The 21033-nt window shown below is 42.4% G+C and overlaps 1 protein-coding gene across 1 annotated transcript; it reads right to left on the bottom strand.

Moving 5' to 3' along the window:
• Positions 1–17692: 17692 nt before the first annotated feature.
• Positions 17693–20021, bottom strand: LOC308695667 (uncharacterized protein; the record flags this gene model as incomplete). Its single annotated transcript, XM_081373846.1, has 2 exons — positions 17693–18593; positions 19741–20021. 2 exons carry the CDS (start codon positions 20019–20021, stop codon positions 17693–17695), a joined length of 1182 nt encoding a protein of 393 aa, XP_081229972.1.
• Between the last annotated feature and the right edge of the window lie 1012 nt (positions 20022–21033).

Genomic DNA, 21033 nt, shown 5'->3' with positions numbered 1-21033 from the left:
TCTAATAGGCCAGAACTGATGAAGTGAGGGGTTGAGTTTCTTTCTATGTGTCGGCCATCCTGTTCTTTGCATTTTCACAAGCAACTGGAGTGTACTGTCTCCTGCAGTAGCATCTATAAGCTGTTTCAGCATTTCTTCACTGAGAGCCTCTGTAGCCTGAAGTGAATATACAACTCTCTCATCACTGAGATCATCTATACCTGTGTGTTGGCCTTCAACGACAGCACGTGACAGTGTATCAGCAATCAACATGTCTTTACCAGGCTTGTATTGGACAATGAGATCATATTTCTGTAGCTGTAAGAGCATACGTTGGAGTCTCGCCGGTGCTTTGCTCAATGGCTTTTTGAAGATAGCCTCCAATGGCTTATGATCCGATTGGACATTCACACTGCGCCCATACACATACTGATGGAACTTTTTGGTCGAAAAAACAATCGCCAATAGCTCTTTTTCAATTTGGGCGTAGTTCTTTTCTGTATCCGATAAAGCCCTGGATGCATATGCTATTGGTTGCCCCTCCTGCAGCAGACATGATCCTAAGCCATCTTTGGATGCGTCTGTTTGTATAGTGAGTGCTGTGTTGGGGTCATAATACCTAAGAACTGGTGAGTTAGTCAGTGCTGTTTTAAGTGCAGACAGTGCCTCGTCGTGTTCTGGTTGCCACTGGAATGCAATGTCTTTTCTCAACAGCTGTCTGAGAGGAGCTGTGAGTGATGCCTCACCTGGAATAAACGGCGCAAGGTATCTTATCATACCCAAGACCCGCTGCAGTGCTTGTTTATCAGTGGGTGCTGGCATGCTCACTACTGCCTGTACTTTCCCGTCATCCACCTTCACACCCTGTGGAGTAATCACATGGCCCATGTAATATACATTGTTCACCTTGAACTGGATCTTGTCAGGGTTGAACTTCACATTGTGTTTTTTTGCTCTCTCCATAATTTTAGCAACTATGACATCATGTTCTTGTTCTGTAGCAGCTGCGACAATCATATCATCCGCTACAATGTGTACACCATCAATGTCTCCGAACACTTCACTGTTGTACTGCTGGAAGACCTCACTAGCAGACTTTACACCAAACGGCAGACGTTTGAATCTGTATCTACCCCATGGCGTGTTGAATGTACATAGCAGGGAGGATTCCATGTCAAGTTTAACTTGCCAGTAGCCATCCTTTTCATCAAAAATAGAGAAAATTTTCTTTCCAGCAAGCTTACACAAGACATCTTCAGTTGTCGGAATAGAGAAGTGTTGACGAAGAACTGCTTTATTTAGGTCCCGAGGATCCAGGCATACTCGTAATGACCCATTCTTTTTGTCGGTGACAACCAGGCTGTTAACCCATGGAGTGGGCTGGGTGACTGGCGCTATAACGTCTGCTTGCAACAGCTGCTCCAGTGTGTCCTTCAGTTTGCCCAGCACTGCTAAGGGAATCTTTCTGCAGCCATGTATGACCGGGGGCCGGTTTCACAAAGCTATTTTAGACCGGTCTATAGTGTTAGACAAGTCTAAAATTTGCTCATAGACAGTCTAATGCAAGTTAGACTGTTTCACAAAAATAAAGACTGACTTAATTTAGACCAAAAAAATTAGACACCTCTTACCCCCAGGCTAACTGAGGTCTAAGACTCTATGTTACCTTGGCAACCAGCAGTAACAATCAGTTACATTACAAACTGCCAAAAGAAAAGTGAAAATGGCTCATAATTTAAACATTTCTTCTTGTTACTAACGTTACATTCCCAAGTAAAATGTCCTTGTAACTGTTAGGGCCGTTACATAGTCAACGCGAGGCGCGAGCAACGATCGACGCGCTTTCTTTCATACGCAAGCGTCACGGGCGATGCGTGAAATCAAATGCAATACACCGTGACTGTTCAACCGTCTATTTCACTTCAAACGCTCGCTTTATACGCGCGTCCTATTCGCCTTGGACGCGCGAATGGATTCAAAATGTTCAAGCGTCGAACTAGACGCGATAGACGCGAATTTGACGCTCTATTCTCGTTTGGTTTGAACGCTGCATAATAACAGGCTGCGATGTCAAGATTGCAATGCTGGAATGTGTGTGTGTAGGCTATGTCAGAGAGAGAGATGGCACGGGCGCGATCAAACAGTGGAAACATAAAAACATACTCCGTCATTTATAGCCTACTCCTCCAACAAACACATATTTTCCGCTGGGGTAAACTGCACTGAGCGGTTGAATGCGCTTACTCGACCCGCCATGTTTTTTGTTTTGAAAAGTGTCTTATTTTACCCAGAATGCATTGCAGTGTAGTCCTACTTAAGATAGTCAGAGTCTTAAGTGCTTTGTGCAACGGTCTGATTTAGATGTCTATCTGAAGTCTGACTATCTACTATATCTAAGCCATAGTCAAAGTCTATCTTTGTGAAACCGGCCCCGGGATTGCTTTCGGATCGACATGTATATGATGTTCATGTGGAAACTGACCGAGCCCTTCAAAAGCTGTTGGATGTTGTGCTATCAATTCCTCTTTGGAGGTAGAATGCTTGATTACAACAGTCTCAACTCTTTTCAGCAGTTGCATCCGTTCACATGCTTCTTTACCAAGTATTGGAATGGACGAGTATCTGGTGATGTAAAAGGGTAAGCAAACTTGTACTTTAGGTGTGTTACACTTAAGATTGACCACACCTTCTGGTTTTAACTTAGCTCCACCATACGCCACCAGCATAGTCGAAGTCGGTTGCAACACCACTGTTTTGCCAAGTGATTGATAAATATCCAGTGGTATAATATTGGCTTCGGCCCCAGAGTCCAATCTGAACTTCACAGTCACATTTCCAATGTTTACATTGGTGTACCATGCTTTCTGTACAGAGCTGCAGGCCTGTTTCAATTCAACTGATCCGATGAACAATGAATCAACAGTAACATTTCTATCATATTTAGGCTTCTTGTCTTTTTGTTCAGACATGCACACTGAGGCAAAGTGATTACGTTTTCCACAGGCATGACATGTTGCACCAAAGGCTGGACACTGTCTTGGAGGGTGAGACTTTCCACACTTTTTGCAGATAAAAGAATAATCTGATTTGTGTTGTTGAGATAATGGCCTTTCATATCTCTTTATGTTATGTTTTACATCTTTTATCCTCTTTTTAATAGCGTGAACAGTTTTACTCTGCTCTCCCATTGCCTGGATCTGTGTTTTTGCTGCCTCTGCCGCTCTACAAATGTCCACAGTTTTTTCAAGGGTCAAGTTCGTTTCTCTTAAAAGCCTCTCCTTTAAACGCTGATCGCTGACACTGAACACAATCTTATCTCTTATCATGTCAGATTCTGTTGGGCACTTATTCTCTTCGTCGTGTCTCAGGCAGACGCATGGCCGTGGGAAGTAGGGGTGCTGCATGTGCTGCAGCACCCCCGTTGGAAAATGCAGACATTACAGCACTCTCTGACAGATGCAAATAAATAAACGTATTAAAACATTTTTTTATATTTTCCTGTTTGTTATTAACCTAAGAAGTTTATGCACGAGGAGGTTTTGAGTACAACTAAATAATTATTGACCCTTTCGCACGTACGTACGATCACACCGGTGTTATCAGTCTAGGCTGGTCCCAGTGCATGACGTGATCAACTGCTAAATTCAAATGTGCTTTCGCTTGTTGGCTGGCGCTGAGCCAGAGACAGGAGCGTTCAGAGCTGTCATATATCACAACTTTTCAGTGTTTTCAACCACATAATGTTTATTTTAGGTTTCAGACATATAAGTACTAAAAAAAACACAATACATTTAGAGTTTGTAAAATACACACTGATGTCAAAGGAAGAGGCAATAATAATCCTTTCCATTATAATTAGACACGTTGTTTTATTCATATCAGATACACATTGTGAAAGTAACTTTAAAGTTTACTCTATTCTTCTCCCAGTTCACCAGCCACTTAGTTTTATGTATTTCGGGAGAAGTGGATGAATTCACATGTGGTAAATCCAACAGATCCGATTCTCTGAACTGCGTCTGCGGCACAAACTAAGATGCCGTCGCCCATCGCGCATACAGCTCAACTAACGCGATCGTTATAAAGGTGTTTAAACAACAAAACACTTCCACTTGCATATATTTGACAATCGGAATATCAGATATTTAATGCCATATCAAACAAATTTGTGAATATTTTGAATAAAAAGGAAAAATGACATAAAAGCATATCATCATTCATTCAGCTCTGTTGTTGTTGCGGTGTCACGTGACAAGCAATGACGCGTCACCATGGAAACCATAAAGTGACACATTCTAAATAACGGTTTCCTTGAAAAACTCGCCCTGGGGGGTAAGCCAGAATGCATCATTGTCAACTGACCTCACGTTGAACGTCAAGGCGAAGACGTTGCAACAGTGAAGGTATAAAAATAATAATTAAAAAAACATGAAGGTATCTAGATATCAAAATGGCACAGAAAAGAATTTTGGATTTTTTTGGTACACCAGCTTCTAAAAAGAGCACGACGGAAGTCCAGAGAATACAGGAAAGCATCCCGACACCGACCAGCTCTTCGCCAGAGCCTAGTAGGCCTGCTAGTTTTGCCTCAGAGACCGCCAAGACCTGCGGTAACAACCCTCACGAGCCTGCCGCTCCTCCATGCAATGCTGCTAGCACTGGTGGTGGATTTAGCACGCTAGCTGCATTTGAGGAGCCTTTCCAGCCATCTAACTTTGTTTTTCCTAGTAGACATTTTGGAACAGAAACTTTCAATCGTGCATTCACACCAGCTTGGTTTAACAAATGGAAGTGGCTGCATTACGTGACTGAGACCAATCGAGTTTTGTGTTTTGCTTGTCTGAAAGCAATAGAAAAAAAACTTATCAATGCAGACAGTTTTAGGGTAGACAACCCATTCGTGTCAGGCGGCTTTGGAAACTGGCGTAAAGCCACTGCAAAATTCAAGGAACATGAACGATCAAAGTTACACATGGATTCAGTTCAAAGACACGCTGCTTTGGGTAATGTGCCTATCAATGCCCTCCTGTCTAATGCTCTTGCCGAACAGCAGGGGACCGCTCGACATGTTTTGGAACTACTGTTTAGATCCATCAGATTCCTGGGCAGCAAGGGGATGCCGTTCAGGGGTGACACCACACGTGATGGAATCCTTTACGAACTGATGTTGGAACGCACCTATGATCTCCCTAAAGAACGAGAGTGGGTGATGAGAAGAGACAACTGGATGTCCAACACCATACAAAGTGAAATTATCCAACAGTTTGCCCATGCTATTCAGAGGGATATTGTCGCCCGTTCATCGGAATCCAGATTTTATGGATTAACAGCTGATGGGACTACTGACGTGAGCACAACAGAGCAGTTCTCGTGTAATTTGCAATTTGTTGACGGCAGCCTGGAGTCTCACTGTTTATTTTTGGGATTTTATAATGCACAGGACAGCACTGGAAAAACTCTTTTCTCCTGCATCAAGGATGTGTTTTTGAGACTGAACATTCCAATCGAACGCCTTGTAGCATACTGCTTTGATGGAGCCAGTAATATGTCCGGGTGCTTTTCAGGAGTGCAGGCTCGCCTCAAAGAATTGTGCCCTCAGTCAATGTATGTACACTGTAACAACCACGCGCTGGACTTGGTGCTCCAAGAAGTTGCTTGTGAAGTGAGCCTTGTGGCCGACACTTTGAATTTTGTACGGGGTGTTGCTACTGTAATTGGAGAATCGTCAAAGCGCAAACAGCTTTTTGAGTCGCTTTTCGGTTGCGATGAGGTTGCGGTTAACATCCTAGGCCTTTGCCCGACGAGATGGTGCGTCCGCGCCACAGCCATCAAACGCGTCTGTTTCTCTTACAGTACTCTTCTGGCTACACTCAATTTGCTGAAAGAGGACAAGAAGCTGCTCAGAGGGGACAGCAGATCAAAGATTGGGGGACTGTGGAACCAAGCCCGAAAAGGGAGAACATTTTTCGGTCTTCTCTGTTGCCAAGCACTGTTCGAACCCTGCGAGGCAGTGGCCCGGGGCCTGCAGAGCTCCAAAGCAAGTGCCCTTGGTGCACTTGAATGCGCAAATGTGCTCAAAGATCACATAGCGGCACTTCGTGATGATGACATTGTGGAGGAGATGGTCCTCAAGGTTGAAGCATGTGCCTCAGAGATGGACCTGAAAATGCCAGACACCACCGCAAGAGTGAGCAGAACCCCGGGCCGCTTTCGCCAAACCACGGAACCAGAGGCAGTGGCGCACAACGCAGCAACAGTGATTTGGCGACATCAGTTTTACCAGGCTGTTGACTTGGTGTCAGCGGAGCTGAAGAGACGGTTTGACCAAGAGAGTATGACTATAGCAGCGAGCCGAGAGAGGGCAGTAATAGTGGCAGCAGGAGGAGGAACTGTTGATTTGGAGCCCCTTCAGCTTCCCAAGGAGCTGGACATAGACCGCCTTAATCTCCAGCTCAAAATGCTTTGCGATGTCACCAGAGAATCTCAATGTAGCACAGTGAGAGATGTAGCATCATGCCTATCTAAGCTCCATCCTCAAACGAGAGCTCTGTTTACTGAGGCTGAAAAACTCATACAATTGTGTCTGTGTTTACCTATATCAGTGGCCTCATCCGAGCGATCATTCTCCAACTTGCGCCGATTAAAAACATGGTTACGGTCCACCATGACACAGAAGAGACTCACACACTTGTCCCTGATGAATGTCCACACAGACATTTTGAATGCTTTGGACATCCATTCCCTCATGAGAGACTTTATCTACTCAGCTCCTGAGCGCCAAGCCACATTTGGAGTAATTTAACAGGAGCACCCTGCTCAAGGTAAAACGTTTGGTTTATTATGAGCTGCAGTTAAGCAGTTTAACATAACATACGCATTAATTTCACACTGATAAATTTGCTGCAGAAATGTATTTGGTTATATTATTGTGTGCTGTGCAAATTGGGCTTTTGAAACGGCGAAAATGTGCCTATATTTGGATATGTTCGTTTGCGCTGTCAGCCTGTGGACCGTTTTAATTATTCGTAGGCTATTTTTATGTTCTTATTAGCTGTGTTCTGTGAGTGTTTGTCTGCGCCCTGACAGAGCCATAAGTTTAAATAACGTAGGCTTATATGTGCTGTTAAAAATATTTGCTTTTGTGGATGTTCTTGTCCGCTGTGCGCGACAACCTTTTGGAGCTGTTTAACTATCTTGGCTATTTGTACGTGTCTGCTGTGTTCAACGGAGTCTGGTTACAAGATTGGTATAAATATGTTTCATTCTTATTAGTGTGTGTTTACTTTGTTAATTATTAACACTTAGACATTAGACATTATTAAGAGGTGTCCACCTGACGTGCAAAAAATGCACCTCCCACTACAGCACCCCCAACTTAAAACCTCTTCCCACGGCCCTGGGCAGACGCAGGCTCTAGTCTTCTGACACCATGTAGTGTTTCTTCATGTGCAGTATATCCAATGAATTACGTACACAGAAAGTCACCGGAGAGAACCGACCGTTTATTAATACAAACAGAGCGGCTACTGCCGCTAACACATGCAAGCCAGACTTCTTCACCTTCACACTCCAATAACCCCCTTTAACCCCCAGGTGGCCCTCTAGTGGAGACAATAGGTAATTACATCATAAATGCATTATGCACAGCAAATGCATTAAACACTACACCACAGAGAGTGAGTAAATGATGACAGAATTTTCATTTTTAAGTAAGTGAACTAATCATTTAACAGAAATTAACTGTTAGCATATGTTTCACATCAATACTGTCCAGTTTGTCCTGTTGGACCCGACACACAGCAATACTGTCAAGTGTCGCTTGTGACCATTGCTCTGAGCCATGTTTTCAGTGTCCTAAGAGCACTGACACTTCTTTCAGTCCAGCTGATGAGACTGGGGTGATTTGATCAACAGGCCTCTCATTTCAACAAGACCAGCCTTCAACAGACCAAGCAATGATATTTTTTCATGTTTTATGGGGACTTTCCATAGCATAATGATTTTTATACTGTACAAACAAACTGTGTATTCTACCCCCCATAGACTAACCTTACCTATCACAGAAAACTGTCTGCATTTTTACATTTTCAAAAAACAAAAGTCGGATTTATAAGCTGTTTTCTGAAAAAAAAAAAAAAAAAAAATTCCCCAAAAGGACAAGGATTTCGGATATTGACATCTTTGTGGGGATATTTTGACCCTATAATGTAGAGTTGCACACATACACACACACACACACACACACACTCTCTCACTCTCTCGCTCACGCTCACACACACACACACACACACACACACACACACACACAAACGATTATGTTAGTGTTATGTTAATTACGATTGTCATTATATTTTAAAAACGTCTGTCCCCAAATCAATATTTGACGCGATATTTGATATTTCTCCCTCGCAGCGCTTACTGCATCTAGGTTTCCTTAGGACTCGGAGGAGTTTTGGCGCTTCGCACAACCAAATGTGACTACAGCCTCTCACAAGTTAGAAAGAAAACACAAAGCCAATCAGTTTAGCGATGTGTGTTCAGGAGGCGGGACTCAGATCTATTAACCGTTCGTGTAATTGCCAAAAAATTTTTTTAACGACGTCAAGCCGTAATGAAAACAAGGAGTAACGAGGCTATTTTTAAAATGTAAGGAGTAGAAAGTACAGATAATTGCGTGAAAATGTAACGAGTAGAAGTAAAAAGTCGTCTGAAAAATAATTACTCCAGTAAAGTATAGATACCCAAAATTTCTACTTAAGTAATGTAATGAAGTATTTGTACTTCGTTACTTGACACCTCTGGTGACGTCATAACTTCGGCACTCTATATTGCTGACTGACTAACGATCTGCTTTTATTTAATTTTTTTTATTCAAAATATTCACAAATTTGTTAGCTATGGCATGAAATATTTGATATTCCGATTGTCAAATATATGCAAGTGAAAGTGTCATGTTGTTTAACTTTATAACGATTGCGTTAGTTGAGCCGTCATGTTAGTTTTGTGCCACTGTTCAGAGAATCCGATCTGTTGGATTTACAGCACGTGAATTCATCCACTTCTCCCGAAATACATGAAAGTAAGTGGCCGGTGAACTGGGAGAAGAATAGAGTTAACTTTAACTTTCACAATGTGTAACTTACACAATCTGATATGAATCAAATTTGTCGTCTAATTATAATGGAAATTATTATTATTTCTGCTTCCATAGACATCAGTGTGTATTTTACAGATTCTAAATGTATTGTTTTTTTAGTACTTGGGTGAATTTAAATGTCTGAAACCTAAAATAAACATTATGTGGTTAAAAACACTGAATAATTGTGATATTTGACAGCGCCTGAGTGGCGCGTGTCCGTCTCTGGCTCACGGCGCTGATCCACTTGTCCGTGCGACACTTCTGTCGCGCCGCGCTCCACTATAATCCTATGGGTGACGTCACGCGACTTTGTCGCACCCGCAAAGCATTCCGGGAAGGCGGCGCTTCATTTGAAAAAGTGCTGCGCGTCAAAAAGCTGGCCGATGCCCATCTTTATGCAAATGAAGTCCGTCAAACGCGGCGCGTCTATCCAATAGAAGTAGAGCATATGGAGACGGAGGGAAGTCTCTTCGCAGGTCACATCCTACTTCAAAAATGCGCGGAAACTTTAGTTCCAGAGTACAAAATGGAGGAGAAACTGATTGTGGCTGTAGCAGGATTCCCTAATTTATATGATCCGACTTTATTGTCATATAGGGACAACGAGCTACGCAGTTCCGCATGGAGAAGGGTGGCAGACAGGGGCGGCTGGCCAATAGAGGGCGCTAGGGCGCCGCCCCCCCATGAGGAAATACCATAGACTGTAGGCAAATACATGTAAATACATAATTAAATCATATATAAAATTATCAATATTTGTGTGTTTGAGATAGTAAATGCACCTAGTATATGTGAAAAATATTATAGAAATTCAAAATGTCTGTTTTTTCTGCACGTCCCGTCTAGATCTGTACACGTGATCAGCTCTGGGGCGCTGGAGAAAGCGCCCCAGAAAGGCGGGTCTTTGGAGCAGTTTAGCCAATTGCTGATTTTAGATATAAATGTTTGACATAAACTGTAGCCAATCAGCGAGCTAAAATCTAGTCAGCTATGGGCGCTTCGCCTAGCGCCCCAAACTGCGCGCGGCCGCGAGGCGCGAGCAATGGGCGCGAACCACTACTAAAGTATTGAGTTTCATTCTATAGGGCGCCATTTTTACTGTATGATAAATTACAACGGCGAACAAAATGACTCCAGACGACTCTAACTCGATTCAATCTCTTGTCCAATATCCGTTTGAAAGACGAAGCTTAGTAAATAAACTCCGTGTGAAAGAGCTGGGCCCAGATCAACCAGATATTTCGATCAGACAACAGGCAAGTGATAAAGGAAAGCAGTACGTGCGAGGCTTCTCACGCAGCTGGTATACCAGAAAGGCTTGGTTGGCTGGATGTTCTCATGCTAATGCCTTATTTTGCTTTCCGTGCATACTTTTCAAAAATACGGGGACAGATCCAGCATGGACAGTTACCGGAGTGAGGGATATGAAGCACTTGTCAGAGAAAGTAACGAAACACGAGAACACCAAGGTACACATGGATAATTCCGTCAAGCTAGCTGTACTGGGAAGGGTTAACATCGCGACGCAGCTCGATGAAGGCCACAGGGTTGCGGTGAGGAAACACAACGAGGAGGTGGATAAAAACCGGCACATCTTATCCAAAATAATCGACTGTGTGAAGTTTTGTGGGGCTTTTGAGCTGGCCTTGCGTGGGCATGACGAGACTGACACCTCGAACAATCCCGGCATTTTCAGGGGACTGGTGGACTTCGTTGCTTCACTCGACAGCGTGCTGGAGGAGCACCTCAAGACAGCCACCGTTTTTAAAGGTACGTCAAAGACCATACAAAATGAGTTATTAGACTGCATGCTGTCAGTGCTGAAGGATTACATTCTGGAGGAAGTCAAGAGCGCAGATTTCATCTCCATACAAGCTGATGAGACAACTGACATTTCCACCCACTGTCAGCTGGTGCTTGTGCTACGTTATTTAGACGGCAAAAACAACATACAAGAGCGGTTTTATGAGTTTATTTCGATCCAGAGTGCCACGGCAGACACCATCGCTACAGCGCTTCTGGAGAGGCTAAGCGTCATACTCCCAGATGGACAAAAAGTCAAACTTATCGGCCAAGCTTATGACGGAGCTAATGTAATGAGGGGAGCCACCGGCGGAGTGCAGCGCAAGGTGATGGATGTCCATGTAAACGCTCATTACGTCCACTGTTACGCGCATCAGTTAAATCTAATCATGCAGCAGGCAACGTCACACATTCCCAAAATCGGCACTTTTTTTTCCGATCTTGCAGGATTTTCTGCTTTCTTCTCCAGGTCACCCAAGCGAACCAGCGTACTTGACCAAGTGGTTGCCCATAGACTTCCCAGAGCCTCTACAACACGTTGGAACTTCCACAGTCGCGCTGTAAACACCGTGTACGAACAAAGAGATGACCTCTTAAAGTGTTTTCAGACCATCAGAGATAATGGAAACTTTGATCCCCTAACTGTCAGAGAGGCTGGGGGCTTTGTGAGGATGCTTGAAGACGAGTCTTTCTGTTTTTTTCTGGCACTGTTCCACAAAATCATGCCACATGTGGACATGCTGTTCAACCAGCTGCAGAAAAGGAACATCGACGCAGTTTTCATCAAATCACTTGTCCAGAAGTTTACAGACAGCATGCAAACGATCAGGTAAATAACTTTATTTACGATTGGCTGATAAAACTTTTGTTAGAAATGTGATTTGCTTATTTCCAGATTTGTGTCTAAATGTGCCTAGTCATCCAACTGGATGATTATCATAAGCCCATTACAATTATATCCGTTTCAGTATTTTAAAAGCAAAGAAACTATTAGATTTGGATAATAATGACGGTAAAGTAGTTATCAAAAACAGTTTCTAACAACAGGCTTATTCAGGTGTCCACCAGGTCAATTTCTAGAAGGTTGTTATTAAATATTGAACTTCTTGTCATTTAGAGACTATAATTTACACAGGACACATCAGAATGCATCCAGCTTAGAAATATAATAGAACAATGATAACAATGTAATATTATGTACATCACAGATGACTAGCTGATAGGCATAGTCCTTGTGTGTGTATATGAGTCAGTGGATGTGCACTTGTGGGAGTTAAGAAGTCTGATGACAGGTTAACAACTTTTAACTATATTTTTGGACCAGGGCCTCTATTCCCTCTTTGTGTGGTGATGGTGCATCGGACCAGCAGCAGCCTATAAAGCGACGAAGGATACTGGGAACAGGAGAACAACAGAGGCTGGCTACAGAGGTAAGTTGAGATGTAACAATCAGTGTTTCCTCTACAAAGATTTTTATTTCTGTGGTGGTATGTAGCTATGTAATAATAAAATTAAAAAAAACTTAGGATGGCATATTCCCACATCTGACTGATCGATTGATGGACCAGGTGGTCTAGAATTTATATTCTTGTTAGTTCAGTAGATTCAGGTTTATGACAAAGCAGTCACAAGCAGCAAAATAATAGCAGTTTTCATTGAAAAGAAATTCAGTGTGTAAAGAATTGTCACATGTGACAGAAAAAAAAGTGGTTAATATATTTAAATTAAACCTTGTTTTGTAATGGAAACCAATAGGGAACTAGTGAGGAGAAGTAAACGTAGTGTAAAGTGCAATTAGAAATAATGGTGTTAAAACCTTTTAAAGGGATAGTTCACCCAAAAATGAAAATTGTGTCATCATTTACTCACCCTCAAGTTGTTTCAATCCTGTATGAATTTCTTTCTTCTGCTGAACACAAAGATATTTTGAAGAATGTCAGTAATCAGACTGTTGATGGGCCCCATTGACTTCCATAGTTGGAAAAATAAATACTATGGAAGTCAGTGGGGTTCATCAACTGTCTGGTTGACGACATTCTTCAAAATATCTTTCTTTGTGTTCAGCAGAAAAAAGAAATTCATACAGGTTTGAAACAACTTGAGGGTGAGTAAATGATGACACAATTTTCATTTTTGGGTGAACTATATCCCTTTAATAATCATACTTGACTCGTTCAGTCAGAATCACTTTCATTAAAATGGCTTTATTGGAAATTTATGCTGATGAATCTTTTACAGGTATGTGATACCATCCTGACCCATGCCAAGGAGCGGTTCTCCTTCACCCAGCACCTCATCAGCGCAACACTCCTGCATGGAGAGCTCTTCCCACAACACTGTGTGAAGTTCCCTGACACAGCGCTTGATACAACAGTGGAGGCATACCCCATGCTGAACAAGGCCAAGCTCAAAACAGAACTGTCCCTTATCTATGAGAACGACGAGTTCAATGCTTGCAGTGGTGCAGTACCTCTGTACCAGTTTTTCATGGAGAACAACCTTCAGAGCACTTTCACAGAGACTGTCAGTCTTCTCAAGATCCTCATCACCACACCCATGACTACAGCTGAGTCTGAGAGGTGCTTCTCTACTTTAAAGAGGATCAAGACTTTCCTGAGAAACACCATGACGCAGGATCGCCTGAATGCTCTGGCGATGCTCTCCATGGAGAAGAAACTTATCAGGGACATTCCTGACTTCAACAAAAGGGTCATTGAGAGGTTTGCCACTCAGAAGGAGAGAAGAGCAAAATTCCTGTACAAATGAGATCACACACACACACTCACACTGTTTCTTTGTACATAGTAATTTTATAAATATAAATTGTCTTAAAGGGATACTCCACTGAAAAATTAAAATTCTGTCATCATATACTCACCCTCATGTTGTTTCAAACCTTTATGAATTTCTTTCTTCTGCTGAACAGAAAGTAAGATATTTAGAATAATGTCAGTAACCAGACAGTTTTAGATACCATTGACTTCCATAGTATAATTTTTCTTTCAATGGAAGTCAATGGTATCTAAAACTGTCTGGTTACTGACATTCTTCTAAATATCTTACTTTCTGTTCAGCAGAAGAAAGAAATTCATAAAGGTTTGAAACAACATGAGGGTGAGTATCCCTTTAAAGGGATAGTTCACCCAAAAATGGTTCGGTACGTTTTTGATACAGCAAAAAGAAAGAAATGCTAGAGAAATTTCCTTTTTTATTACCGGTATTCTTTTTTCAAAAAGAAAAATGGTTTTACCATTTGTGGGTGAACTATCCCTTTAATATTATGTTTGTTATTTACTGTACATTTTGTGGAACATTTGTTTAAAATCACTCAAAATTGTTGCAGGTAATAGTTGTATTTAATCAGCTAATTAATCACTAAGTATTTTGTTGAGTTAAATTTAAAAATGAAAATAGAAAGTTTGTGCAATATGTTTGTTTTTGTGCAAAAATGCCTCAACCTTTTAATATTGGCATTAAATAATTACTTTTCACAGAGCACTAGTATCCTGGGTGGTTATTAATTATAATAGGATTTTTTTTATTTATATAGCCTTTCCAACAAGGTCGCTTTACAATATAGGCCTAGGTTAAGGAATTGAGCTAAATAAACCTCAACATCAAAGATAGACATACCAAGGGCAGATATAAATATACAGAGGTCAGTTACAAAGTTAGGTTAAAGATTCAAGCAAGTAACATAAACATTCATAATAAGGTAAAATTTAAAGATTCTGAGCTAAAGAGTAATATTCAGACAAAAAAAAGGTTTTTGAAGGAGAGAAGGGTGAATGCTCTGACAGACGTCTAGAGCAAAAGCATTCCACAACCTGGAAGCCACAACGCTATAAGACCTGGTGTCCCATGGTTACCAAGGCCAAGCTATTTAAAATAACCGAATATGACACAGCCCCACCTAACATATTTTTCACCAGCCGCCACTGGTGGCAGAGGTCGTTGGAGTCCCTGGTGGGTTTTATGAGTTTGTATTGTGTTAAATAAAATGTTAATTGATTCATAGCAGACAGCATATGTACATCTGCAGAAACGGGTTCATATGCTAGTAGTATTTATGATAGCAGGTAACATTAGGATGGTAGGTAGAGAGATTTTGATGGACTTTTACATAAATAAATACCTCATGACAGATCTAACCATTTGAAATGGGCATATCAATTTGCAGCTTAAAGTTTAAACACTACAGAATAATGAACACTGATGAGAATGATAGTCATGAACACCATTTAAAAAACTTAATTATTAGCTTAAAGCAAGATTAGATGCACAGACAGATTCATTGCCTGTACTTTTCTCTTACATATATTTTTATTATTATTAGAGGATGTGTGTCGGTCAAGGTGGAAGAGCTTGAGGGACCAGTTCACCAGGGAAAAGAGGAAGGATACCCCTTTTCCACCAAGGCAGAGCTGGTGCTGGTTCGGAGCCAGAGCCTAGTTTCAAATCGGTTCTTTGTTTTTCCACCGCCAAAGCACCAGCTCCGAACCAGTAAAACGGGTTCTTAAGTAGCACCAAATCATTGCAGGGTCTAAAACGGAGCCAAGAAAGAACCGCTTGCGTCAGGGGCTGGGGGCGGGGTTACCGTGACCAACAAGACGAATAGAAACTTGTGACCGCCATTTTTAAATAGCAGCTAGTCGAGCTAATAGCAGCTCGATTATAATATCCGTCTATGTAAGTTACGGCGAGCTGCACGAACGCGTTGGATTCCGATGTATTTTTGCAAATCCATGAGCATCCATAGTATTGCAACGTCCGTTATTGTTGATGGCTTGTTCGAGATGCATCGGAGCGGCAGGGACCGATCGGAGTTGCAGGGTGTTTGAAGAGCACACGACTCCTTGTGCTTTTAGATCGCTATCGCAGTGCTTTGATGTCACGCGGCGATCGATCTGCGAGAAGCCGATGCATCTCGAACAAGCCTGGCGTGTTTGTGTTTGGCGCTACCGCACTAGCGGTTGCTGGGCAACATGAGACGTATACAGTGACGTAAGATCTGGCTCTGTTGTGGCTCTCTAGCCGGTGGAAAGGCAAACCGGTTCTAGTAAGCTCGTCAGTCGAACCAACTCTGAACCAGCTCTGGCTCTGGCTCTGAACCAGCACCCGGTTCTTGTTGGTGGAAAAGGGGTAGGAGAGGGAGAGGAGCAGGAGTGGGGCTGGGGCCTCATCTGCTCGGCCATGGAAGTATATGGCTGTGATGGGGTTCCTGGCCCCATTCATGGAGTGTAGGCCGACCACCTCCAATCTGTTCCACCAAGCTACCCCTGCCACTGCCCCCCCAGCTGCACCCATCCCTTTGGTCAACTCCCCTCCAGCTTCACCCACCCCGCTACCCCCATCAGCACCTACCCCCCCACCAGCACCTACCCCCCCGGCTGCACCCACTCAACCTCTCACAGAGGTGGGGGGAGACCTGGAGGAGGCAGGCCCTTCCACCTCTCAGTTCAGGCCACAGATGAGGAAGAAAAGAGGGCCAACCATGTCTGTGTTTGAGCGGGAGCTCTTAAGTACACTCAAGGAGGCTCATAATATGGAGCCGACACCACCTCCTCTTCCTCAAGTAGCTCTGTCTGCAGCGGATGAGGATGAAGTTTTTTTTATGAGCCTCTTGCCCGCCATCCGGCGAATGAACCTACCCAAGAGGGCCGCGGTTAGATTTAAAATTTATTCCTTGGTTTATGAGGTGGATATGGACGGAAGGGAGTAATTTTATTTTAAAATGTTCTTATGTTCATGTTTGTGTTTATACATTTTTTATATTTAATATTTGTAGTTTATTTTGTTCAAAAAGTTAATATTTATATTTATTAAGTTAATATTTTGTTCAGTGTTCATATTTATATTTATTATTTTAAGTTTATTTTGTTGAAAATGTTTATATTTTGTTCAATGAGTTTATATTTATTGTTTTAAGTTTATTTTGTTCAATAAGTTCACATGTTCAATAAGTTAATATTTTGTTCAATAAATAATTAAGTTTTTTAAATGGTGTTCATGACTTTCATTCTCATCAGTGTTCATTATTCTGTAGTGTTTATACTTGGTGTACACATTTGCTAAGCCAATATAGATAGTTACTGTAGATAGATTTATTGCAACTGTACAAGTAAAATTGAATGTTGTTTGGATGAATCCTGTAGATACCCACGTAAAAAAATAAAAACTTCAGAGGTACAACTAATAACTAAACCATAAAATTACAATTAACTTTATTTTATTTAGTTAATAAATAACTAAAATCTGATTCTGATGTTTAGTTATTAACTAAACTACATCTTTAGTTACCTAGATTTAGTAACTAAATCTACCATTTATTAGTAGATAAATGGTTATTTATCTACTAATAAATAACCATTAATAACTAATGGTTAACTGAAATAATAATTTTAATAATAATAGTTTTTTTATGAAAAAAAAGATAACCGACGATATATGTATTATACACAGAATGAAGAGTTTAATGACAAGGTTGAGTTAGAACAGGTAAGTTGTCACAAAGGGTCTTGTAGTGTAACATCCCTGTGAAGTTTATTTAGTGGGGTTAATCAGGCTAAAAGGGCTCATTGTTTTTCATAACAGTGGGGTGAAAATGCTGTGTGAAGGGGGAAGTCAGGTGTATCACATATATCTACTTTACATTTCCATGTGTTATACTTCTGGAATATGGACCTTTGCTTTTAAAGAGCAATGTATGTATAATGCTTGTGCTACTTTGGAAATATGCCTTTAAAGGTGTTATGCAGCTGCTGTGCCATTTTATGGCTGGACCTGCCAAGGAACAGCGCCCTCTTCGCTGAAATAAGAGGCGAAGTTGCCTCTCACTCTCAAGGCCTCCCGTGTAGCGTTGTTGGCAGACATCCTGGATACTCCCCGGAGACAACTACCATCACCAGGCCCACGATAACTACCTCCACTGTGCCTTCTCCTCAGGGTCATGACACGCAGGTAGTTGTGGAGAACGCAAGTGGCTCTGACACACGTCTCAGCAGTAGTGGGGCTGACAGCCATCACTCTTCTGTACATTCTCCACTGTGAAGACAGAATGCCAAAAGCACACTCAACTACAAGCCTGGCACGACTGAGACAGTAGTTGTACACCCTCTGCTCTCCAGGGACATGGGGGCCAGGGAACGGGCGCATGAGGTTCCGGCGGAGGGGAAATGCCTCATCCCCTACAAACACAAATGGCATGTCACCACGATGCTCAGACCCAGGGATGACCGCAGATTCAGGGAGGTCCAGGGTACCATCTCGGAGGCCCTCACCAAAGGCAGAGTTGTAGAGGGATCCGCCGTCACTCGTCCTGCCATATCCACCAACGTCAACTACCCTGAAGAGGTAGTCGGCATCGACCACTGCCAACAGCACGATGGAATATGTACCCTTGTAATTATAGTACAGGGAGCCGGAGTTGTCTGGGGCCTGGATGACCACGTGCTTCCCATCCACCGAACCAAGACAGTTGGGGAAGTTCCAGCGATGGCTGAACCCTTCTGCAATGGCACGCCAGTCCTCCATGCATGGTGCAGGCAGGTACTCCGGCAGCAGGGCATCCCAGATGGCAGCTGACACCTCTTTCACCACTCTTCCCACAGTGCAGTGGCCCACCCTGTAGCTGCTAGATATTGTCCTGAACGAATCCCCTGTTGAGAGGTATCTGTGAAGACATTAACATATATTAAATATAATAGAAATTAACGGTGGGACGCATTGTTACGTAATCTGCATGCATATTTAAAAAAAAACTAATTCATTAATAACACTTTTTAATTAATCATTTTAAAGTGTTTATTACAAATAAATGAAAAAAAATCTATAAATTTTAAAGTGTTTATTACAAATAAATGACAAAATTATATAAATGTTAATGAACTAATAAATGAACTAATAAATGTAGTATATTCAGGCAGTACACATTAACCAGTATATGTAATCACTTTTAGATATCACACATTAACCTATTACGAAAATTTGAAAAATGAAATGTGGTGTTTCTCATTGAAATACCCTATTGATGTTGAGTATCTAGTAATTAAAGCTGCAGTCGGCAAGTCTGGCAGATTGGTTGACTTAGCCAAAATTTTGAATGTTTACAACTCTCATGCCCCTCCCCCACTACCAACGAGCACCCGCCCATAGACGTCGTGTTCGTCAGTGCATGTGTAGGCTACCTGATTTTCTGTGAACGTGCGCGTCTCTTCAGCATCGATCAACACCATGGACTCGGAGGTGGGCTGCCCTGGCTAATCTATCCATAGATAGCAATAACAGAGGAATTGGAAGCTTGTTTGTAGATTTTCTCTCCGCCATCACGCTTCGTAAAATCTCAGGCGAACTTCTTCAGGCGTGTCCTGTGCATGTGATATTGCAACGTGCGCGAGCCGCGAGGGGATCTGTGACTGTGGTGTGTGCACGACATGTGATTGACAGTCAGATCTCACACCCCTCTGCGCTGATTGGACCCGATGAGACGGGAGCGGTGGATTTTTGCAAAACAAATAACACGCCCCAGGTGGAGTTAGAAGCTCGGGTTTTTTTCTAAAACCACCTTATTTATGTTGTTCTGTCGGATTATAGTGTCAATTTCACTGAATATGATCAAAAAAATGTTGCCGACGGCAGCTTTAATTAAACAATGTTGCTTTAAAGGACCATTCCGGTAAAAAAATGAACCTAGGGGTAATTAACACACGGTTACCGAGTCGATCGTTCCCTGGGATGCGTTTTTCACCAGAATTGACCTTTAAGATCATGAGTGAACGTCCACTACTCAATTAATAACTGTATTATCTGAAGTAGCCTACCGTAGACAAATAGCCAGGCGCTGAGCAGGACCAATTGCTTGACGAAAAAAGGTGTTCGTCTTGGCAATCCGGGGTCCCACTCGCGCCAGCAGGTCGTCGAACAGCTCCTTGGACAGCCTGAAATGTTCCCTGAACATATCGTCGTCAAGCCGGAGCTCCAACACAAGGCGGTGGTACTCCCCACACTCGCGCCGGACAACTTCACTCCGGATATGGTGAACCCAGTGCCGACGACGTGGCTTCTTCCTCCGGAGGTAGAGCAGAGCAGCTACAATGATCATTCTCTTACTTCGATTCATGACTGAAATCCACAAAACACATCACTTCCTCGAACAAATGCTTTAAATAAGCAACATTTCCCGCTTGGTCAAAACCACGCCCATAGCGGCAAACTGAGGAACGCCCATCAACGTACAAATGTGGGGAGGCGTCGCGACACCACGCGACAGTCGTGTCGGACAAGTGGATCAGCGCCGTCAGCGCCAGCCAACTGCGAAAGCACATTTGAATTTAGCAGTTGATCACGTGATGCACTGGCCGTTCTATCATACGCTCCAGGGACTATGGAGGGATTATTGCTCCCTCTTATTATGAGCTCCCTCTGCTGTCCATAAGGTGCCTCTGCGCACCAGCCATTTCAAACCCAGCCTCCAGTATTTGGGCCACGCCTCCTTATTTGCATACACTCCTCAATCCCCAAATTCCCAATCCTAAATACCAAATTCATTTTTGACTTAGACTTTTAGTTTCAAATTTAGACTTTTAGTTTTCGTTTAAGACTTTTAGTTTTAGACTTTTAGTTTTAGACTTTTAGTTTTAAATCTGACCCAATAATCCCTCCATAAGGGACCAGCCAAGACTGAGCACACAATAATAGACAGTAAAAGATCACACCGGTTTGATCTTACGTGGAAAAATTCAGTGATTCCTCTGCGTACCACACTTTGAGACCCACTGCTGTAGATTCATCAGTAGGAAACTGCTGTTTTGATTGATCTCCTCTTGTGTTTGTGCCGCTCCAAATGTTCATTTTATTCTCTTTAGCCTTTTTGCTTTTGACTTGTGTATTTTGAAGTAGCTCCCCCTCTTTTTTGTTTTTTTTTGTGGGCCTGTGCTGTGTTCAAGTGCGTGCTGCTTTTCCCACACCAGTCTTTTCAGACAAGGTTAGAGGTCATCAGCACTGGAGTGGGGGTGTAAAGGATCTAGGCCTCATCTGGCTCTTCTCCCACCTTTATTTTTGGTACCTGCATGAGACATTCAGAACAGACATGTTTTTTGTTGTTGTGTTCTGCT

The sequence above is a fragment of the Scardinius erythrophthalmus genome, assembly GCF_964197995.2.
Source record: "Scardinius erythrophthalmus genome assembly, chromosome: 9".
Classification (NCBI taxonomy): Eukaryota; Metazoa; Chordata; class Actinopteri; order Cypriniformes; family Leuciscidae; genus Scardinius; species Scardinius erythrophthalmus.
This window is presented reverse-complemented; position numbering and strand designations above follow the sequence as displayed.